Source organism: Microtus oregoni, unplaced genomic scaffold (assembly GCF_018167655.1).
Source record: "Microtus oregoni isolate MIOR12 unplaced genomic scaffold, Mior012 000029F_ref0000214, whole genome shotgun sequence".
NCBI lineage: Eukaryota > Metazoa > Chordata > Mammalia > Rodentia > Cricetidae > Microtus > Microtus oregoni.
The window spans coordinates 23,714,315-23,738,531 of record NW_024543088.1 but is presented as its reverse complement, the minus strand read 5'-3'; the positions used below and the strand labels follow the sequence as shown (position 1 = coordinate 23,738,531).

The following is a 24,217-nucleotide window of genomic DNA, read 5'->3' as shown; positions in this document are numbered from 1 at the left end:
AAAGGATTCGGCCCCACCCCAGATGCGTCCTCAGCCTAACCCTCTTCCTCAACCTAATTCTCTGGTACCCTCAGCCAACGTCCCCCAACCCTAACTGGACCTCAACTACACTCTCCTCATCACCTCCCACAACACCTGAGCGTGCTGCACTGATGGCCTTTACCCAGCCCGCTCTGGCAAGTGCCGGGTCCTAATGGTCCCCTCCACATACAAGTCCCTTTTTCTATGGCTGACCTCTCTCAGACAGAAGGGCGCCTTGGTTCTTTCTCTGTTGACTCTTCTAAGGTCACCAAAGAGTTCAGGTGCCTTACTCAAGCCTATAACCTCCCCAGGCATGACCTCGATGCCATTCTTTCCTCTGCTCTCACCCCTGAGGAAGAGGGTTTGCTAGGTTGCTCAAGTCCACACAGATGAGGTCTGCCACACAGACAAGTCCTGTCCAGTAGGGGCAGACAGTTTCCCTGCCAGACCCCCACCAGAACTACCAGGTTAAATACTGAGGATCAGTTCCCAAGCAGGGTAGCCAGAGACAAAATAGTTACTGGCCTCCTGGCTAGCCTCCAAAAGGCCTCTCATAAGGTAAATTAATTTTGATAAATTGAGAGAGGTCACCCAGGGGAAAATCCTGCGGAGTTCCTTGCCCTCCTCTAGTACACAAAGCAAGACCCTAATTCTCAAGAGGGCATGCCTGTCCTCAACTCTCACTTCCTCTCTCCCTGACTGGCTGTGGGCCCTCAAACTCCCCACAGATCTGCTGAATATGGCATTTAAGGTGTTAAGGGAAGTGAGGAGCAGGTAGAGATGGAGAAAGCTTCCTGAGACAGAGAGAAGTGCCAGTTCCTGGCAGCTGCTCTAAGATGTTCCCCCAAGAAGATGATGGGGCACAGATGAAATCCACCCGAACTTGCTTCAAATGTGACAAAGTCAGCCACAGCAGGGTCCCTGGAGAGTTGATTACCCAGCTTCCCCTAGACAAGGTAGATGGGTCCCTCAGGTTACTCCTCCACAGGGAAGTCCGTTGGATCTTCTGGGCCTGGAAGCCAAAGACTGATGCTGCCCTGGGACCTCTGCCCACAACGGAACCGAAACCAAGATTGCCATGGAGGAACCTAGGGTGGCTTGTCCAGGTAGCCCAAGTAGCCTCTTAACCAACATTCCAGCCTTCCTAGGCCCTAACAACTTCACCCCAGTTCAGCAGGAGTAGTTACAGAAGAGACATCACCCCTTTATTTATCATCAACAAAAGATTAGAACATCCTGTCCCCCAAGAAAGTCCTTTTCCCAAGGTCAGATATTTAGACAAAAGCCCCATTCCCTCAGGAGCTTGAAGGAAGTTCCTGCTTGCTACGAAAGGGAGTCTTTCTCCTATCTCTGGCAAGAGGAACTTGTGGCCCTTACCTCAACACACACCTGTGGTGTCCATTTATTTGTCAAGGTCAATGCTAGCCTGTGGGCTCCCTCCTTCCCCTACTCAAAAGCCCCCTTTCTCCTAGTCCCATTGAACCCTAAAGATCATTCCCCTGTCACTTCACGGTTTCCAGGGAGACAGCCTTGGCAGTAGAATAAACTTTTTGTCTTCCCACTCATGAAGCGGCTATTTTGGTTTCTTTACTTTGTCCATTTTCATTCATTGGGCATTACCTTTCTTCCTGAATCATCTTCTAAATCTTGTAGGCTGTTCGTTCTCTCTCTCTCCCTCTTTCTCTCTCTCTCTCTCTCTCTCTCTCTCTCTCACACACACACACACACACACACACGCGCGTGTGCGCATGCACACTCTCTTGCCCTTTTGTGCTCTTCTATGTTTGTTCTCTTGAACTTTCTTCCTTGCTCCACTCTATTCTCTACTATAAAGCTCAGACTGACTTCAAATTCATTAGGAGCCCAGGATGGCCTTGAACTCGCGCTCCTCCAAGGCTACACTCTCAAGTGCTAGGATAGGATTATAGGCATGCTCAGTGACACCCTATTTAAGGCATGTTTTCCTTAGCACTGTCTTGGTACCTTCCTTCTTTTGATTCACCAGTCAACTTACCATCTAACTACATCTTTTCTCTCCAACTACGCAAGAAAAAGGAAGCCATTCTTCTAAATCTCTGGGTTTAATAAGCTGTATGTTACATAGATATTTAATGAATATCTGCTGGTTAACAAAAGAACTGGAAGATAGGAATAACATCTGTGCTGTAAACTGAACGTATCAGTGTTGGGGAATATTATTTTAAGGTATGTGACTTTTGTTTATGCTGCATTTGTTTAACTCTGTGAAGCTGTGGTTTTTAAACACCTGGTGGTCTAATAAAGAGCAGAATGGCCAATAGCAAGGCAGGAGCAAGGATAGGCAGGATTAGCAGGTAGAGTATAAATAGAAGGAGAATCAAGGCAAAAGAGGAGCGATGGGAGAACAAGGAGAGGAGGATGCTGGGAGCCAGTCATGGAGTAAGAGTGAAAGTAAGATGTAGAAGAAAAGCCGGGCGGTGGTGGCGCACGCCTTTAATCCCAGCACTCGGGAGGCAGAGGCAGGCGGATCTCTGTGAGTTCGAGGCCAGCCTGGTCTACAGAGCTAGCTAGTTCCAGGACAGGCTCCAAAGCTACAGAGAAACCCTGTCCCGAAAAACCAAAAAAAAAAAAAAAAAAAAAAAAAAAAAAAAAAAAAAAAAAAAAAAAGATACAGAAGAAAAGGAAAAAACCCAGAGGCAAAAGGTAGTTGGGGATGACTAAGAAAAGCTGGCTAGCAATAAGCCAAGCTAAGGCCAGTCATTTTTAATTAATAATAAGTCTCCGTGTGTATTTATTTGGGAGCTGGGTGGTGGGTCCCTCAAAAAGAGTAAAGAAGTAAAACATCAAACAACATTACCAGTGTTATTGTTATGTGTCAAGGACAGCATTTGACTCTGAGCATACAGAGATCTGCACCACAGTAGGACAAATTACAACTGGTTCTACTCCCATGGGCACAGCCCGACTCCTCCAACTCCTGCTACAATGTGAGGTTCCCTGAGTTCTGCTTTTAAGGTTCGGATTCTTGAGCCATTCCGGTTCTCTACTCTCAAGATGTGAGCTCAGCTGTTCCTGTAGCCTTGAATCTACCTGTTGCCACACTTCCATGCCACAATGATGATGGACTCTTAATCCCTCTGGAAATGTAAGCCCAAATAAACCCTACCGTCCCCAAATTGCTTTTGGGCATGGTGTTCATCACACAGCAGAAAGTTACTACAATACTATTCTATTTCCAAAGGCATCCCACTGCATCTAGGAGAGCTTTGTTCATCTAAAAATGATTTCTAATGGCCTTTCAGCTTTTGACACAAACTCCTCCATGATCTCGGAGGTTTTATGATTTTTCACATTTATTCGGCTTATTCACGAAAATAAAGAAACGTATCATGTGTCTCTTTCATTTAAAGGAACCCAGCCATTAACTACAGAAAGGAGAAATAAGAAAAAATATGATTCACACTGCCAGGGTACTCCATCCAACTAGGTTCCACAGGAGCACAGACTGGGAAATGGATACCTGCTGTCCCTTTGGTAACTCTCAGCTCATGCATGCCCCTGGAACGGCAACTGACTTCATCTGTGCCAACAGGAATAAACAGCACTCTGCTCCAATGTGGAGCAAAAGCCGGCTGCACAGTGATTCTTGTTTTTTTGATTTTTGTTTGTTTGTTTGTTTTTGAGACAGGGTTTCTCTGTAGCTTTGGAGCCTGTCCTGGAACTCCCTTTGTAGACCAGGCTGGCCTCGAACTCACAGAGATCCGCCTGCCTCTGCCTCCCGAGTGCTGGGATTAAAGGCGTGCGCCATCACCGTCCTGTGGTTCTTAAGAGCACATGCCAGTCTTCCTGGGATGCCTCAAAGGTACTCAGTTGGGGAAGCCATTCCAATCATGTGACTTTAGTGGTGACACCAACCATGTGCACGTGAACCTAGCCAAAAGAGTGTGCACAGGACGTCTGTCTCCAATCTGGCCTGAATCAAGGTCCTTCCAGGAACACGTAAATGCTGTAGGCAAGAGTTTTCTCTCAACTCAGGTACACCAGCTTGGAGGGGCCGACAGGAGCCTGTTTTTTACAGAACAGAATGAGTTCGGGACAGAGACTTTGGAGGTTCTTTGTGAAGGGGTAGAGGTATACTCATTCAGTGGTGTAATGACACCCTACTGTGTCCCGGGTTCATAAACTAATAAATCTCTTTTGGTTTACGTGAATTTGAATTGATTTCCTGACATAGAAAGAGGCATAACTTTGAAAAATATAATTGTTACCAACGTAAGCCTAAGAAGTCATTAACAGTGAGGGGTCCAGGATAGGGCTACAGCTGCTGACTCAAACCCACAATGTGCTTACGATGCCAGATGCAGTGAAGCAGCCCAAACGATAACTCAGTCCCATCTAAAGGAGAGCAGTCGGGCCTCATAAGTATACACAAGGGTGACTGGGAACTGTGGGTCAAGAAAAGATGCCATCTAAGGTCTTTGAAATCTAGTAAACAATCAAAAGTTAAAGGTAGTTCACACTGGATCGGGAGGACAGTTCAGTCAGTACAATGCCTGCCACGCAAGCGTGATGACCTGAGTTTGGTGATTTGATGACGTCTGTCATTAACCTGTGGCCCACATCTGCAATCCCAGCACTGGGGAGGGGTAACAGGCAGATCCCTGGGGCCCAGTGACCTGTCAGCCCAGCCTACCCGGCAGGCTGGGGTCTCGAAAGCAGGATGGGAGGCCGTCAAGATGCCTCAGTGGGAAAACACTTCTGTGCAAGCCTGGCCGCCTAAATCTCATTCCTGCATTAAGGTGGGAGGAGAGAATCCCACAAAGTTATGGTCTGACCTCCACATGTACGCCCTGGAAGACACACAAAAGAATAACTAAATTTAAACTTTTATTAAAAACAAAAAAAGTAAGTCTGGGAAAATGGCTCAGTAATATGATGCACAGATATGGGGGCCTGAGTTTGATACCCCAAGTCCTATATTTAAAAGCTGCACATGGTGGCAGGAGCCTGCAATGCCAGCGCTGGAGAGATGGAGACACGAGGATCCCTGAGGCTGGCTAGCTCGCACTTCTAACTGAATCAGCAAGCTATGCATTGGGCAAGAGGTCTTGTCTCAAAAAGAAAATAGAGGGTATGAGAGAGATGGCTGCGCGATTTGGATGAAAGCTAGCCAGAGATGGCCCCAAAAGTACACTGGTCTCACAGTAAGAGGTTGGTCCCCGCGCCAACCATGTGGCTCCCAACAGCTTGTAATTCCAGCTCCAGGGTGGTGGAAACCTCTTCTGGGCTCCAACGTCAACCTCTGGCTTCTACATGCACATAGACACACATGAACACTCACACAGTCACAAAAAGGCAGACATGAGAGTGCACACCGTGCGCGCACACACACACGCGCACGCGCGCGCGCACACACACACACACACACACACACACACACACACACACACACAAAGGCCTTACTTCTTCCATCACATGGCTAAAATGTCGACGGAATAGTGGGGTAAAGCTGAGAGTCACCAACAGTCCTCCAAATGCTGCGAGACCGAAAGCACTCACCGGCTGCCAACAGTCCAATTACAAAGGAAACCTCTAAAGAAAATAATCAGCATCTCATTCTGTTCGAGGTCTGTAAAGAATTTTCTCACATAACTCAGTCACTTCAACCATACAAAGCCCAACAGTTCAAACAAAACTCCATTTATCTTTATTGTGTATTCTACAAACCAGGTCAGCTATTGCCAGATGATTCCATACTTTCCTGCTTAAATGTCAACATGAGCAAACCCATGACTTAAACACATGTGGGTCCCCCATCCTCGTCTATATTGGAAGCACTTCAAACACAGAAGTGTAACACAAACCCACACACCACGACGTGTAATTTTCTCCCAAACAGAGACACCTGGAATAGAGTTAGCAGCGCAAGGCAACATCTGTGCTTACATTACTTGGCGCTTTGGGGGGCTGGGTAGGGGATGAGGGGTGCAGTAGAGTGGGCAGTTCAGTCACTAGCAATCCGGGCAAACACAGCCCCGCCTACTTAGAGAAGGCTCGGTATCCACTCCGAATAAGCCAGCACAATCCTACTTTCTTCGAAACACGCCCACTTAGTGCACCCAAAGTCTGGATTCCTGCGTCTTTCTGTCCCCGAGTGCCACACCTGCACAGCTAGCCAAGGTACAAGGGTGCCCCCAACTTCCACCCTGTGGCCCTCGGGCTGGGGCACACAGGCAGGAGGCGAGGAGGAACCGGCCCCACAGGCAGCACATCAGTACTATCAGTACTACGGGGTGAGCGCCTCCATCCCGAGCGGCGTGGGAGGGACGGCATCCACCTCCCAGCCGCGGTGCCGGGTGGGCGCGCCTGTCCCGCAGCCTCGCAGACTCAGTCCCAGGCCAGCCCGCGGTGACCGCAGGGTCTCCGGGAGCCACCAAGGCGCAGGACCGGTCTGCGCACTCCTGCTGCGCCCCGCCCCTCCCCGCTCGGGGACACGCGTTACCTGAGCCTGCGTCCGCCTCGTCGGGACCCCGGCCCACGTGACCCCGCGAGGGCAGCCCACGCACGCGCAGTCTCTGCTGCTCGCCGGCGCGCTTCCGCTCTCTCCGCGACCGACGCCAGGCGCTGGGCGGTGCGAGCCTGTGCGCCACGCCCTCCATAAAGGGAGACTGTCACCGGCGCCGGTGGGGCCTCCGAGCTGGAACACAGGCTAGTCAACAGAGGTCCTCAGAGGGGAGAGGAGCGTCCCTTTCAACCCTGATCAGTGAGTTCACCTGACCTCCCAGAAACTGACCCCAAAACCGGGTACCGTGGCTTATGCCTGCGGTTCTCGCACGCAGGAGCTTGAGGCAGAAGGATCACCGTGAGTTCAAGCTAGCCTAGGATACAAAGTGAGGCCTGTTTCAGATTCTATGGGCTGACGGTCGGACGGACAGATGGACGGATGGATGGTGCATGGGGAGTTGGGAATAGAGTTGGAATTAATTTCACTGGATTTGGTAGTATCTGCTAATTAATTTTCTTATTAATTAATTAATTAAAAGGCAAACTCAGAACCCAGAACTGTCAGTTTTAGTGGATAGTTATTGGGGAAAGAGGAAGCATTGATTTTGCAAATAAGATAAGCATGGATACTAAAAACTGTTATTTTTCAATTTATCTTTTTTTAATCAGTGTTTTGCCTGTATGTGTGTCTGTGTGATGGTGTTGGATCCTGGAGTCACAGACAGCTGTGATCTGCCAGGTGGGTGCTGGGAATTGAACCCAGGTCCAGAAGAGCAGTCAGTTCTCTTAACCACCAAGCCATGACTCCAGCCCCCTCGTTTACCATTTTAAAAAGTTCATCTTACCATCAAACATCCAGGGTGGGTCACATTATCAAACAGAGAAGGCATCTTCATGGTTTTGCTAATTTGCTACTGGAAAAAGATGGAAAACTTTCAGGACAGCTTGGAGTTTTACAGTTGCCCTGTGTCATTAACCCCAGCAGGCAGGCAGTGTGCTTGATGGACCTGTCTGTCATCCAGAAATTAGGAGGAAGAGTGGAGGAAGATGCCTCGGGAGGAGTTACAGAAAACGCCCAGGATGGCTGGCATCACTATACTCCTACACCTGGGTTCGATGCCTGGATCAGATCCAGAAGTGGGAAAGACAAAGAACTGTCCTGTCGGTACTTTGGGGCTGAGAACTTGGCAGGCTGATGACAGTGATATGAAGAAATTATAGGGGTGTTTGGGATCATGATGGAGGAAAATAGTCAACACCTTAGCCAGAAAATGGGACTAATGTAGACAGGAGCCCAAGAGACTGCCTGAGGGGAAGTGGGACCAGTTACAACCCGGGGTGAGTTTAGGGACCAGTGCTGGCCTAATGTCGTCAGGGTACCCACAGTTACTCTCAAACATCGTACATTGTCACCCACAGAAACACATTTCAGCCGTGACTAAGCATGTGCCCTGTGACAGGAGCCTGTCTAAAGCAGGGTAGAGAGAGTAGTGACACCAGAGCCCTGAGTGAGCATGGAGTTATGGGAGATGAAAACAGGGAAGGTAATGTTAGTGAGCCTTTTCAAAAAAACATTTCCAAGTTACATATGATCTGTCATATGGGTGCTGGGAATTGAACCCAGGACCTCTGGAAGAGAAGTCAGTTCTCTTAACCACTGAGCCATCTCTCCAGCCCCCTAGTTTACTGTTTTAAAAAGTTCATCATGACAGTAATGCAGCTGTTCTGGATAACTCCAGAAAGCAAGCCTACGACTTTGGGTGGATCTACCTCTGAAACTCCTTCAGTGTAACAACCTTTCCTGTGCCCTTGTTCACAGTGTGGACCAGTTGGAACAGTGTCACATGCTTGTCTGTCCAGTGCTACCTAGCTAAAAATAAAAATAGTGGATGCTTATTATAGAAAGCTTGGAAAATCCAGGAAATGTTTAAAAATAAAAACTACCCATATTTCTCTCTGGGGCCTACTTTTATTAAGTCTTTGTCTTTGGATAATTATTTTTGAATCATTTTTTATTTTGGTTTAGAGGAGAATTAGCAGTAAAATTTTTATTTTTATTTTTCACTTTTATTTGTTCTTTGACATATGTAGAATACATTCTAACTGTTCCCAGCCAACCTCCCCACCAGTCCCTTTCCCAGACTCATGACTTCTTAAAGACTTTTTTAATTTTTATTTTATGCATATGAATGTTTGCCTGTGTGTATGTGTGTGCACCACGTGCATGTCAGATGCCTTTGGCCACGCAGATGGTTGTGAACCACCATGTAGATGCTGGGTACAGAACCTGGGCCCTCTGCAAGAGCAACACATGCTCTTAACCACAGATGCCACATCCCTCCAACCCAAGTTTTTTTTTTTAAAAATATTTATTTATTTATTTATTATGTATACAATATTCTGTCTGTGTGTATCTCTGCAGGCCAGAAGAGGGCACCAGACCTCTTTACAGATGGTTGTGAGCCACCATGTGGTTGCCGGGAATTGAACTCAGGACCTTTGGAAGAGCAGGCAATGCTCTTAACCACTGAGCCATCTTTCCAGCCCCCAGCCCAAGTTTTTTTGTTTTGTTATGAGACAGGGTCTCACTCTAACTCAGGCTGGCCTTGAGCTCACAGTAGTCCTCCTGACCTACCTCCCAACTACTGGGATTAGCTGTTAATCCCCTATGCCGGGAAAGTCTTAACATTTAAGAAATCTTGAACTTGGAAGATTGCTCAATGGGTAAAAGCACTTGCCACCAAACCTGGCAACCTGAGCTTGTTCCTGGGACCCACACAGTAGAAAGAATTGTCCTCAAACTTCCACGTGTGCACCGCAGTGTGGCATCTTGCACGTATGCATCACATATACACAAATAATAAATGTAACTTTAAAAACCTGTATAAGCCGGGCGTTGGTGGCGCACGCCTTTAATCCCAGCACTCGGGAGGCAGAGGCAGGCAGATCTCTGTGAGTTCAAGGCCAGCCTGGTCCACAAGAGCTAGTTCCAGGACAGGAACCAAAAGCTACAGAGAAACCCTGTCTTGAAAAATCCAAAAAAAAAAAAAACCTGTATAAATAGTAAAAAATAAATTATGTGGAGTTGAGGGTGTTGGGTGTTGCATGGTGTTTGCCTAATTTGGGGTTTAATCCCCAACACTGAAAAACAAGGCCATACATTTTTGTTTGTTTGTTTGTTTGTGTGATAATGACTGTGTAATGGCCCTAGCTGTCCTGGGTATTCATTTAGTGGGTTATGGAGGTGAAAGAGGAGAAGGGAGAAGAGCAGAGAGAGGCAGAAGCTGCCTCTTCGGGAGAGAGACACAGAAAGGAAGGAACTCAGGCTGGAAGTGCAAGGAAGATCTGCTAGCCTCAGTAGACGGGGAGGGAGTAGGTGGGGCTTGTCTCTTGAAGGGACAGGACAGACCACTACAGTTACCCTTATTGCTAGCATTTCTTAGCAATAAAGCATTCCTAATTGAGGCTGTGTATGTTGTCTTTTTATAATGCAATCCAATACTGACTATACTACAGAGCAGTGTAAATGTAACTTTTATACCCACTGAAAAACCAGAAAGTTGGTGTGGCTCACTATTGCAATGTTTGCTTAGATGCAGTCTGGAACCAGAACACAGCATCTCCAAAGTATGCCTGTACTTTACTTCCTTTAGTCCACTACTTGGACATTTGGGGGCTTCTATTTTTCACTGCTTTCATATTTCCATAAATATCTTCATACAGAAATCTTTTGCCAGTATCTATTTCCCTAGGATAGAAAACTATACTGATTCAAAGGTTTTAAAATCTCTTAAGTCCACCAGATTGCTTCCCACAAAGGTCAGGAAGATTTTGTTTCCGCAGTATGTGTTCAAGAGTACCCACCAGCCCACCAGCATTTACCTTTCTTTTTTTTTTTTTTAATATTTATTTATTTATTATGGATACAGTATTCTGTTTGCATATATGCCTGCTAGAAGAGGACACTGGACCTCATTACAGATGGTTGTGAGCCACCATGTGGTTGCTGGGAATCGAACTCGGGTCCTTTAGAAGAGCACGCAATGCTCTTAACCGCTGAGCCATCTCTCCAGCCCAGCATTTACCTTTCTTTAAAAAGCTTTGCCAATTTGACAGATGAAATGGAATCTCATTTTAATTTGCACTGGATTGATCGTGAGGTAGGAAATCTTTCCAAACGTCTGAACCCTTTGTAGTTCTTCTAGGACTGAAATTCCACTGCCTATGTTTGGACATGTGGTGGGCAAAGAACAGCGAGTGAATTGCTACAGGCTTGAGGACAGATAAGCAACAGAACCGCTTAATATAAAGGGTGTGGTCACACCAAGCCACCGTCAAATTGGTTTGTTTTTTTTTTTTTTTTTTAGAGACTGGGTTTCTCTGTGTACCTCTGGCTGTCCTTGAACTCACTCTGTAGACCAGGCTGCCCTTGAACTCACAGAGATCTGCCCACCTCTGCCTCTCAAGTGCTGGGATTAACAACACCTAGCCAGTGCTGTGCTGTGCCCTGTTAACAGCGAGTGGGGGAGAACTGAGCCATCATCTAGCAGGGCACTAGAGTGGACCATACTGTTGCCGTTGACAGTGCTGAGGTTTGGCGGGTGACTTGGTTACAGCCGTACGTCATTCCTGCTGTTAAATCAATGTGACCGATTTTGTTTTTCAGGGCTCTTTGCAAGGGTAGCTGGGTCGAATCTGCACAGAGGCAGCACCGGTCGTCACCGCAGTTCCATCTTTTCCACGATGTTGCCCTTAGCCAAAAACGCACTAAGCCGTCTCCAAGTTCGAAGTATTCAGCAAGTGGTGGCAAGATACAGCCATCAGAAGCAGACACCTAATTTCCACGACAAATATGGAAATGCTATATTAGCAGCTGGAGGCCTCTTCTGTATTTCTGCATGGACATATACAGCAACACAAATTGGAATAGAATGGAACCTGTCACCTGTTGGCAGAGTCACCCCCAAGGAATGGAGAGATCAGTAGTCATGCCAGCTGGTGCAATAATGAAGGAATTATTTCAAAACCAATCAATAAGGGATGCCAAGTCAAAGAATCATGTATTCCCTATAATATGGCATATTGAAGAAAAAATAAAGTACATTTGAAACCTTCAAAAAAAATTAATGTGCCAGATTGGAATTTCTCTTCATTTGCTAGTTTTATTTGTATTTAATTAACAAATTCGTTTTAGCTTTCACAGATGCATAATCTATAAATCTGAGTCCATTCCTTAGTTTTGTGTTTGTATATCCGTGCATGTGTGTGTGTGCAATTTTATGAAGGATATCTTAAGCCAACTCAAAGTACTTGTGAGAGTGCTTTTCCTTTATGAGAGATTCAAGCAACATTCAGTTTGAAAAACATTGTTATAGGAAGCTTGTCTCTTTTATGTTTCTGTAAACATAGGCATCAAGGGTTTAAAAGAAAGGGGAGTGTAATGTCCACTTAAGTATTAAAGTTTTCTACACATAATAATATTATTATTTTGTAGCCTATGGAAACTATAGCAGAAAGAACTATACTCTCTTTAGAATTCAGAGGATGTTTTGAGTTAGAACACACTATTTGTCAAAGTCAGCCTCCTATGGGTTGGTGAGATATAGAAGAATGTCTGCATTTATCCAGCTTGACCCTTCAGGACACAGGTAGTAAGTAGATAGTCACTGAGTAGACATTGTATGAAGGGCTGATCAAAGCCACCATGAGCTGTGGAAACCAGCAAGAGCTGACCACCTTGACACCCAGCAGTCAGGAAGGATGGAGACCTTGATACTGGTAGGCTGTTAGCTATCTCCAGCAAACTGCCTGGCCTCTGAAGGCAGAGGATGCCTCAAATCGGGAGTCCTGCAGGTCCAGTCCTGGCTGGAGCACAGAGGGCATGACATCACTCTATATGGGCTAAGATGGCGAGATGTCAGTATACATTTGTAATATGTATAGGACGTATTGCAGACAGCAAGGGTGAGCCCTTTGTAAGCTATAAACTTGTGATACGATATTCAGCTGTCGTAACAAGCGTGCTGCTCTTGAAAGGGGGAGGCTGGATATATGGGACACAGGCAGGAAATATACAGCCTGTCTATGAACCTTCCTCACAATCTCACTGTGAACCTAAAACTGCTTTGTAAAAACTTCTATTTAAAAGCCAGGCAGTGGTAGCACACACCTTTAATCCCATCAATTGGAGGCAGAGGCAGATGGATCTCTTTTGAGGCCAGCCTGGTCTACAGAACAAGTTCCAGGGCTACACAAAGAAATCCTGTGTCAAAAAAAAGAAAAAAGAAATTCTATTGAAATAAAAAGAATAAATAAAGCCAAGTACACAGGTTCTTAGTTGATTCAAACATCCAAGTGGGCCCGACAAGTGAAACTGTTGATAAAGTAGCCAAGCCAGTACACACAACATTGGAGTGTTCTCTCTGCCTGGGTCATTCTCCAAAGTAACCATATGGCTCACTTCCTCTCCTGCTCAGGGCTTTGTTCAGGTGTCTTTGAGATTGTCTAAGCAGTCAATACAAAAAAGATGGGAACAGTCATCCTCCTCCATCCAGGTCTCTGGGACTCAAACCATTCCACCTGGTGGCAGTCTCAGAACACAGGGCCTCAGAGTTCTCCACAGAGGAAGAAGAAAGCCCACACTAGCTGCGAATTGCTTTGGACTGTAAGAGGGATGTGTTCATTCTGCTTAGCCTCTAGGCTAACACCAGCCACCTGACCCTACTGCAGAGGAAGCCAGGGAACACGAACAGAATAGAGCCGAGACTCGACTCATTGTGCCACTGCCAGCATCGAGGACAGCCCAGTACGTGACAGGAATTCCAGAAGTGGTTTTTGGGGGGGTTGTTTGTTTGTTTGTTTTTCGAGACAAGGTTTCTTAGTAGCTATGGAATTCAAACTATAGACTAGGTTGTCCTTGAACTCACAGAGGTCCGCCTGCTGGGATTAAACACGAGCACCACCGCCACCCAGCATAAATGGGTCAGGGCTGGAGTGATGATGCTTCAGCACTGGATAAACCTCTCCAACCAGAGTAATAATCCGAGTCAGACCGAATCAAACCGAATTAGAAAAGGCCCAGGTTTAATGGAGCCCAATGCCAAATGGCTTTCCAGCCCCTCAGAGAGGAGATGGGAAAGAAAGACCAGAAAACCAGGCGTTAGTTCTCTGGAAGGCAGTTTAAATACCCTGTGGGAGTGGTATCTCTGGGGATGGGTCATCATTTGGCAGCTTTCTCGGGGGCAGAATCTGGACAAGGCAACTCCCAGGGGAGGGGACTTGGGATGGAACTTCCACCCGAACATTCCAGACTCTTTGTATCTATGGATGCCAGTGGCTGGGGTGACGCTTCCACCCAAACAGTTCAACAGTTAAGAGTAATTACTGCTCTTGCAGAGGACCTGGGTTTGATTTCCAGCACTCATATGGCAACTCCAGTTCCTCACAACTGCCTGCTACTCCAGTTCCATTGGATCTGATGCGCTCTCTCTCTCTCTCTCTCTCTCTCTCTCTCTCTCTCTCTCTCTGTGTGTGTGTGTGTGTGTGTGTGTGTGTGTGTGTGTGTTTGTTTTGTTTTTGAAGACAGAATTTCTCTGTACACCTCTGGCTATCCTGGAACTGGCTCTGTAGACCAGGCTGGCCTTGAACTCACAGAGATCCTGCTGCCTCTGCCTCCCAAATACTGGGATTAAAGGTGTGCGCCACCACTGCCCGACTGGAATTCCAGGAATGTTTATGAAGCCAATTAACAAATTCTGCAGTAGCAGTCTGTATTCGTGGGGGGGGGGGGGAGAGGAAGTATGACTTCCTGAAGTAGGATTAAGATAATGAAGACTCTTCCTGACAACATACCCAACAGTTTATTGAATGCTTATTATGTACAAGACACCGTGCTTGATGGCAGGAACACATAGGAATGAGAATTAATTCCTGATACCTAGTCAGGAATACAACACTAACATATGCAATATTTACCAAACCCATAGTAGAAATAAGCTATGGGAGCCCCAAAGGCCAAATTCTCCTGCGTTTTTAGTAAGAATGAGATTTTATATCTGAACACTGTTGGCATGACAGGCGTAAGGCTCTTGGTTAGGAATGGCTTCCTGCAGTCCCGGAAGGGGGGGTCTAGATCCCAGTGTCAAGCTGCCTTCGTGTTTCTCGTTCTCCCATTGATTCTAGCACGTCCCTCACTCCCCTTCCACTCAGCACAGAGTAGGCTGCAGCCCTGGACTCTTACCCGAAACTAAGGTTGCTCGAGTATTTTAAGAATTTTCCCTTCTAGTAAATTTCAAAAATCTGCTGGTTTTTCCCCCTGCCCCACCCATACTCCCCTACTCCTTTGAACTCTGCCAGAACTCGGTGACAGAAAGAGGCAGGAATAGGGAGCTCTGGGCCATTGAAGCTCAAAGGCAGGGGTGGTAGAGGATTGGGAATTAGACAAGGAAAATGCCAAGGTAAAGGTGGACCATAATATGGACACGAAAGGTAAACCTGACCAGACTCACCACTCTGCTTGGAGATGGCTTCGTGTGCATAAAAACCACATTACCTCTTTAACACAAAAACATGAAAAGTTACAGTCAGCTAAGAAAAAGTCCAAAATGATAGCAATGTTCCCTCGGGTTGGGAACAAACTCCTCAAGCTCACCATCCTTCCATGTAGGGCCTTTGTGAAATCAATTCCATAGCTCAAGAAGTCTATTCCAACCATTTGTCTATCTTCTAGTTGGCAAGAAAGAGCAAAGTTCTCGTGTGGCGGGTCAAACCTAGAGGCTGGCATTGCCCTGCAGCTCCTTCTGGTCAGGGATCCAGGCGCCGCGGCGTGACTGGGCCCCCTGACTCAGGCTTTCTCACAAGCCAGCAACCGAGGTGTCAGCCCAGCTGCTCAAGGTGGGAAGCCTCTGTTCCCAGGACGCCCAGTTTCTAGCGACACCCTGCTTGCTGCAAGCTGGTGGACAGAGACGCACTCTGATCCTCACGGCACGGGTGTCTTCATAAACCAACTCATTACATGGCAGCTTCATCCGAGCAGGCAGAAAGAACCAGCAAGGCCGTGAGTGAGACAAGCCAGAGCCTCATGAAAGCTGGTCTCGGAAGTGACTCCCCCCATTGTTTCCTGCTACATCTGTTCATTCAAAACACTAGCTCGGCCCACACTCAAAGGGCAATCACACAGGACTGCTGTCCAGAAAGCAGAGTCTCTGCAGTCTTATTTGGGTTTGTTTATTTATTTGGTATGTGTTTGTGGAAGCCTATGTGAATGCAGGTGCCCAGATGTTGTGGCTGTCGGAGAGCTGGTCTTCTGCCATCTCATGGGTACAGGCTGCTGGTCTGCACACATAAACACCTCTACCCCCTGAGCCATCCATCTTACCAGCCCCCCGAGAAACCATTCCAGAAGCTGTTAGCAGCAGAAGGTCTGCCTGCTCCTTTCTAAGACTCTTCCTAAAATTTTACACACCAAGCCTGCTGGCTTGCTATTGGCCCACATTTAGCTTCAAGGTAGGCTGGGAAATGGAGTATTCTGATGGCCAGTGGGCCCATCTAAAATTGAAAGCTTGAGTCATGGAGATGGCTCCGTCAGCAAAGTGCCTGTCTTTCAGGCATGCGAGCTTGAATTCAATCCCAGAACCCAGTTTTTTTAAAGCTGCACACATGGTGATATGTGCCTGCAATTCCAGTTTGAGGCTCTCTGGCCAGCCAGCCTGTCCTACTTGGTGAGTTCAAGGCTAGTGAGAGAGCCTGTCTCAAAAATAAGGTAGACATTGTTTCTGAAGAATGATATCCACTGACCTCTGTGGTACATCTTGAATGCAGTAGGGCCTCACCTGGAGAAATGGCTGTCAAAGGCCCGGAGAGATTACTCAGTAGATAAGACACTTGCCTGAGTTTGGATCTCTGTCGCCCATGTAAAAACTGGGTGTTGGTAAAATCCCTAAGGAGGCCAAGTCGGGGGATCTTCAGGCCTAAACTAACTGAAATGGCCAGGTAGGAGAAACCCTACCTCAGGCACAGATATCAATCTTGGGCCTCCACATGCATGCACAGACACATACATGCAACACACACACACACACACACTCCGGCAAGTCTGTGACCCCAGGCTGTGACAACCAATGAGCTTGCTGTGTCCCTCCATGCCACTCTCCTAACCTCTCTGAAAACTGACTTCCTGTTCGCTTGTTCTACTTATCTTGTTGGGTTGCTAAAAGGATGGCGTGTGTGAAAGTTTCACGGATACTTTTTTTTAATATGTAGGCAAACTTTGGGGCACTAATGGCCACCGGGTGGCAGTGGGGAGCAACAGGCTTGGGTTATGGCCCATGGCCACCAGATGGTGCTGGCATTCAGAAGATGGCACCTGGCTCTTGGAGACTGTTCAAGGAGCCCTGGGAAGGTAATTGAAGGTAGCCAAACCTCAACCCACAAAAGAGAGGAATGATCCGGATTGTGAGGGGTAGGAGTCCCCACAGCAGTGCTGGCTGTGCCTTGGCGCCCTGAAGCCCAGGCTAGCGGCTTCTACCCATACACTGTAAGGACGCTTTCACGTTCTCTCTAAATTTGTACTGGAGCCCAACTGAGTCTACTGTCTTCTTCATAGAGTTCTACTATTTTAAAAGCCTGAGAAATGCCCACAAATAGCATCTGTCAGGCTGAATAGAATAAAGGCATGGCTTTAGAGTCAAGGAAGACCTCCATTTCTACCTGTAATATAGGCTGCAAAGTTGGCATAAGAAATCGCCTCACAGGATTGGTAGAGATTAAATGGGACTAGTTAGTTATGTGATAACTAATCAAAAGCACTTACAAAGTACTCCACACACCTGAGAAGTAAGTACAGACATGTAGTTAATTCTCTCACCACCTCGTCTGTCTCTGTTATTCTTATTAAGTCCGTTCTGCAGAGGAAGGAACAGACATGCAGAGATGCTAACTTACCCCACTTGTAAGCGGAAGAGGCAGGATTTGAACTGTCTTCAGAACTGGTATCTTTAGAGCATAACCATACTCTCAGCTAAGTGGAAATGCCCAATAAGGGACAGATACGGGTCCACAGAGCAAGTTGGGGACCTCAGCTTTTGGGCCAGGCTGCAGAATGAGAAAGTGAGCCCCACGACCCTCCTCTTCCACAGCAGTGAGGGGAACGCACGTGAAGGAAAACGCTAAGCACTCAGGTGAACTAGGATGGACACAGAAAGCAGCCGCAGCAAAACCACATGCAGACAGACTTTCGGACCAGAGACCAGTGCTTGAGTTCACCGCTGCGGTTGCTGGCTCCGGGGCGTTGGCAGGTTTGTTTAACACCGTGGAGTATCGTCTTCCTCCTCTGAAAGTGGAAGCCAGGCATCTGCCTTGCAGTTACTGTGCGGGCTGTAGACCAATGTGATTAAAAGGCCTTTGTACCAAGGGACAGAAGCGTAATTTTTACTGTTTCTATTATTCTACAAATCCACATACAGAATATATTGCTTCTCAGTGGAGCTATAGCCAGAGAAACTGCCCTTTCATCTATGTGCAAACTGGCAAACACACAGACCACAGTGGCCGCCAGGGACTCACCAGAGTATTCAAAGCTCATCATGGACAGAAACTGATCAACCATTGGTTGAAAGGGATTGGGATTCAAAGACATCATGCTAGTGTGCTTTCCTTCAAGACACTTACACAGCAGGTGATGATGCAAGGACGTTTAACATGTGACGGGAGAGACGGAGTCTACAGTACTCATTAGAAGGCAGAAGTTTTCCTGTTGGTACAAAATGGCAAAACAGGTAGATACAATACTTTAAAAAAAAAAACTTTTTTTTATTTAACTTTATTATGTTCGTTGGTGTGAAGGTGTCAGATCTCGTGGAACTACATTTTCAGACATTTGTGAGCTGCCATGTGGGTGCTGGGAATTGAACCCAGGTCCTCTGGAAGAGCAGTCAGTGCTCTTAACCGCTGAGCCATCTCTCCAGCCCCTGATACAATACTTTAAAATTAGGCTTGAAGGATAGATAGGAGTTCATTCAGGAGAACATTTCAGAAATTATCAAAGGCAAGGGGACCAGGAAGAAAGGGGCTCATTTGGAGAATAACAAGCAGTCCAGTTTGGCAATGTTTAACAGGCCTGAGAGTGTGGAGGCAAGAAGTGAATTGTAAGTGGGGCGTGGTGGGCGCTCCTTTAATCCCAGCACTCAGGCAGAGGCAAGGGGGCTGGAGAGGTGGCTCAGAGGTTAAGAGCACTGACTGAATTCCCAGCAACCCCATGGTGGCTCACAACCATTTATAGTGAGATTTGGAGCCCTCTTCTGACCTGCAGGCATACATGCAGGAGAAACACTGTATACATAATAAACAAATAAATCTTTTAAAAAATGCAAAAAAAAAAAAGGTGAATTGCTGGCTGAGCTCGGCAGGTTACACATGCACTTGGCTGTGCCCCTAAAATGATAAGGTAGTAAAACACCAATTCACAAGGACTGTAAACACAAGAAGAGACGGCGGCTAATGGAAAAGCCAAACAATTTTGGGGAAAAGGACAGTAGCTGGATGAATATTAACTGATCTTGAAGAGAAGAAAGAGCTACCTGCCAGGCAGATGGGGTTCAAAGAGGCTTTCAAACAGGAGTTGATCTGTTATGAAAAGCAAAACCAAAATAATAATAACCACGAAATTGAGAAATGGACATACTGACGCCTCTGTTGCTCATGGGATGGGGTTGGTCGGAGAACACAAAGATGAAATGAAAGTCTGCCCTGCACTCCTGAGCCCAGGCTGATACCCGGGTGGCTTTCTCCATTCCTCTCCGCAAAATAAACACAAGGGACTAGAGAGACTGAAAGTGAGCTGCTGTGCACTTGAGGAAGACTCCAAGGACAGCAGACAGATTGAGGTATCCTACTGAGAGCAGGTAGATGTCCATCCTTCCTAAGGGGAAAGGGCCAGGGAAAGCCTTGCTGTATCGTTGTTCTAAAACAAAGACCTATTGGTACCACCATAGGTGAGAAGTCCCTAGTAAAACACTGGCTTCCCACGTGATAGCCCTGAGCTGTGGCCTACCACTCAGACAGCTCCTCACGCGTGCGGGCGTGCGCGCACGCGCGCACACACACACACATGCAAACACACCACTCACACAGATCTACACACACATCACTCACACAGATCTACACACACACACACACATGCATACACACCATTCACACAGATCTACACACACACCACTCACACAGATCTACACACACACACACATGCATACACACCATTCACACAGATCTACACACACACACATGCATACACACCATTCACACAGATCTACACACACACCACTCACACAGATCTACACACACACACACACATGCATACACACCATTCACACAGATCTACACACACACCACTCACACAGATCTACATACACACATATACACCACCACTCACACAGATCTACACACACCACACAAACATGCACACACCACTCACACAGATCTACACACACACACACACACATGCATACACACCATTCACACAGATCTACACACACACACACATGCATACACACCATTCACACAGATCTACACACACACCACTCACACAGATCTACATACACACATATACACCACCACTCACACAGATCTACATACACCACACAAACATGCACACACCACTCACACAGATCTACACACACCACACAAACATGCACACACCACTCACACAGATCTACACACACCACACAAACATGCACACACCACTCACACAGATCTACACACACACCACTCACACAGATCTACACACACCACTCACACAGATCTACACACACCACTCACACAGATCTACACACACCACTCACACAGATCTACACACACCACTCACATATCTCTGCACACACCACTCACACAGATCTACACACACCACTCACATATCTCTGCACACACCATACACACACCCCTCACACATCTACACACACACACTGTCCCACAGATACACAGAGAAAGAGAATACTTTCAGTGAGCACCTTAGGTCTCACTAAAGAATTATCTGAAATGATAGTGAGAAAAGGAAGAAAGTCTAGAACACAAAGACCCAGGAGAAGAGAGAAAGTGGGATGGAGGAAGGGAGAGAGGAAGCAAGGAAGTAGAAACAATTCAGAAAAATCCAAAAACTGAACAGCATAATTAATACCCTAGAAATCTAGGGAGCCATTGTACCCATGAACCAAGATGGGGGGGGGCAAAAAAAAAAACCAAAGTCAGAGAATTAGAAAGGCTTTTAGGATGGCTAAAATGTGAATATGTATATGTTTAGAAGACAAATGAAGACATCTTCTAAAAGTAAAACCATCAAAATTATGCATACACAGACCTTGCTTGAGGAAAAAAAGAATAACTATTATTCCAGAGAGTTCATTAATGTCATCATAACAGCATTCCAGAAGCAAGAGGTGGGGTGTTGGAGGAATTCTTGCAGAGACAGAATTTAACTTTTTTCTAGGACAATAAAAGAAAAACATATCACATTAACTTACACTATTGTAATATTTCACACATCAGGCAAAAAAAAAAAAAAGCTCAGACCTTTTAGGGAGAAAAGCTGGGTCACTTACGAAGGATTAGGGTTCAGAAAACATAAGAAAAATGTTGGAATGGGCATATGGGATCTAACTGGGTGGTAAAAATGTTCTAAAAACTGGTTTGTGGTGATTATTGGATAACATGGTAAACTTAGTAAAAATCATTAATTTAAACTAGTGAATTTTAGAAATCCAGAAATATACCTCAGTAACAGAATTCATAAAATAAAAATCTTGGGACCTAAATACATAAAGATTTTAAATGTGGAATTTATATTTTCATATTCAAAATAGTAAAATAATGCATGTATAAATAGTAAATATCATTAAAATAAATTACCATATAAAGTAAAGCACGCTAGTTGTCTTGGAGCACACCCACCTGTAGGTAGGTGTGCAACAAGTTCAAGGTGAGTTTGAGGTCACAGTGAATTCCAGGACAGCCCAGGTACACAGAGAAACCTGCCTCAAAAAGGACCCCTCCCAAAAGTAAACCAAAACAGAAGGAATTCTGGTTCTGGTGGAATGGTTCAGTAGGTAAAGGTGCTTGCTGACAAGCTGGGCAACCTGAGTTTGATGTTAGGACTCACCTGGTAGGAGAAGATTGCCAACTCTCACAGTTCCTCTGACTTCTACACACACACACACACACACACACACACACACACACACACACTCGCTCACAGGCAAACACGTGTGAAATAAATATGAAAAGGAATGCTAAGAGATAGCACCGCATTTTCTTCTAAATTCTGAAAGATATTATTTTGTATCTGGGATTCTCCAGTTATCAGAGTCTCTACACTGCCCATAAAACAAGAACAATGTTTTCAAATATGCCAGATTTCAAAAACTTTGTCTGATATACCCGTGCTTATAACGATATGAAGAAATAAGCAAAATGAAAACATGAGACCTAGGAAAAAGAAAAACAATACAGGCCAGAGACCAATGAAATTTCCGAATGGGGGGCCTCAGCCTAGCAGCTGCGGTGATGAACCAGGAAAGCATCCGGTCCTGCTGGAGAAGGAAGACCTCAGACTTACTTCAGTGCTGTTTCTAAGGAAGTATAGACAGTGTAGACAACATGACTCACTTTGCAATACTATCATCTCCAGGGGGGAAATGCTTTTTATAAAGAAATGTAGGTATTTACGGTAATGCATGCTTATAATCCCATCTACTTGGGAGGAGGAACAGTTGAGTACAGGAGTTTGAGATCAACCTGAACAAGAGAGCAACACCCTCTCTTGAAAATAAATAAAGTTGAAATGTAAGAACTTTATTATCTTGTTTAACTAAGAGTAATATTAACAAAGTTGTAATCGTGCAAATTCTGAGTATTGATTCAGCTAAAAGTGTACTCCTGTGATGTGGAGAGAATGTGGTGTTATATGAAAGCGTGTTTGTAAAACTTAGTCTTCCCAGGAGCAGCCCCTGAGACAAGGATCTGTCCCATAATTTACCCTGGAAGTGCAGGGGACACTTCGAAAACTGAGGAAGCATTGGAGGGAAAGAAAGGTAGGTGACTGAAGCACCTACATCGTTGGGGGCAGCCGTGAAAGGAGGGACAAAGCACACATCTCAGGGGTGAGATATTGATGGGCCAACTCCTGAGAATGCAGGGTATGAGATGACATCAGCTTTCGGGTCCTCGTCTATCTCCCCACCCGTGTAAGAAGACAGAACCCCAAAGCCCAAACTTTGGCCATTGGAAGTGAGGACTAACACTGCATGAAATGTCTGAAGACCTCAGGTGAATCATCCTGAGAGGACATAGGCCGTGTCTGTAACAGGACAATCTAACAATGCAGTCATGGGGTCAATACCTGAAGAGAGGGATGGATGGACGGACGGACAGACAGACAAAGACAGATATATACATGTTTTATAGAACACACACAATATACGCGTATGGTGTATGTTAGCCCCTGAGAGGGCTCAGCAGGTCAAGGTGCTTGCCTTCATGCCTGAGAACCTGAGTTCAGCCCCGGGACCCACATGGCTGAAGGACAGACCTGACTCCCAATCCTGGGCTTTGCAGCAGGCAGTCATCCATCTAGGAACTTAAGAATGGTACCTCTCTACTAAGGCCATGAAGGAGCAGCTTTGGGAGGAGGTGAGATTGCTTTGGGGCACAGCACAGAGAGGCAGCAGGCCAGACATCTGGAGAAAGTCAAAGGCCTCAGGAGCGGCTGGAAGCCATTCCCAGTTGGGGAACAGGAGACAATGTGGGAATCCTAGCAGGGAGGACATGGATGAAAAAGTCAAAGCGGAGGACTTAGAGAAAGGATCTGGACACATTTGGGAATTGAGACAGGAGATACCGAGCAGATAAGAGACCCAGAGACAGAAGTGTGAAAAAGACGTGTGGTCAGTGTTTCCAGTTCTGTGGAGAGAGCAGAGCTATAGGCACAGCCCTTGCCTTGCTCAAGGAGTTCAGACCTTGACGTCCTATTCTCTTCTCATTCCTCATTCTGGACAGATTTCTAATCTGTCCTGACCTCAGTCCCCACATCAGCACAACTGAACTGATTATCAGTCTGCTGCGAGCTTCATACAGTTAATGCTTCAGAAGCAGAAATGCGTCCAGACCACTCAGTAAATAGCCAACCCCTGTCTTCAGCTGTCCTAGTGTCCCTGACCCCTCCCCAACAGCCCTGCCCCCCAACAGCCCTGCCCCCCAACAGCCCTGCCCCCACCCGACCTTCCTGCAGTAATGGAGGGAGGAGGCTTCTGGGGCCTCTCTAGGGTCTGTATCTATTCCAGTTGGTTGAACTTGCAATACAAGGGCTGTTCAATATTTTGACTATCACTCCTGCTAATAATACCGTCTCGGCCTACGTGACAGCAACCTGGTTAGGATCAAATAAAACAGCAGACGTAAATGGCCCCTGCAAAGGCTCCAAGTGCTGCCATGTAGTGGGCAAAATATTGTTTTAACTTCAAAATGCAAAGGTATTGCCGGAGAAAGATGTGGTCACAAAGGGCATGAACACAGAGCTGTGATGAATTGCAGGCTGGGAACAGCCAGGGGAGGGGACAGGAGGGAGCAGGGGGCAGACAAGAGAGGGGGAGGCTGAAACCAGGCCTGTGAGGCCTCCATTCTAGGTCAGCGTGGTGCTGTGTGCAGGAAGAAGGGATTGTGTTCCCTGTGT

The 24,217-nt window shown here is 46.4% G+C and overlaps 2 protein-coding genes across 8 annotated transcripts in view; one reads left to right on the top strand and one right to left on the bottom strand.

The window, feature by feature from the left end:
- Positions 1-6,562, bottom strand: part of Vps8 (VPS8 subunit of CORVET complex) — a 225,342-nt gene extending 218,780 nt beyond the window's left edge. For all 4 annotated transcript variants that reach the window (XM_041678171.1, XM_041678173.1, XM_041678172.1 and 1 more), the window contains exon 1: positions 6,503-6,562. The gene's annotated coding sequence lies outside the window, so the exon portion shown is untranslated. The remainder of the gene's footprint in view (positions 1-6,502) is intronic.
- A 56-nt stretch (positions 6,563-6,618) lies between these two features.
- LOC121465057 (cytochrome c oxidase subunit 7B, mitochondrial-like) lies at positions 6,619-11,627 on the top strand. 4 transcript variants are annotated; one of them, XM_041678225.1, is made up of 2 exons: positions 6,619-6,763; positions 11,171-11,627. In XM_041678225.1, exon 2 carries the CDS (start codon positions 11,248-11,250, stop codon positions 11,488-11,490), a length of 243 nt encoding a protein of 80 aa, XP_041534159.1. In that variant the 5' UTR covers positions 6,619-6,763; positions 11,171-11,247; the 3' UTR covers positions 11,491-11,627. The 4 variants fall into 4 exon arrangements, with proteins under 4 accessions (XP_041534159.1, XP_041534162.1, XP_041534161.1 ...); XM_041678228.1 differs by having other exon boundaries at positions 6,640-6,763; positions 11,157-11,627; XM_041678227.1 differs by having other exon boundaries at positions 6,659-6,890; positions 11,157-11,627.
- Positions 11,628-24,217: the final 12,590 nt, after the last annotated feature.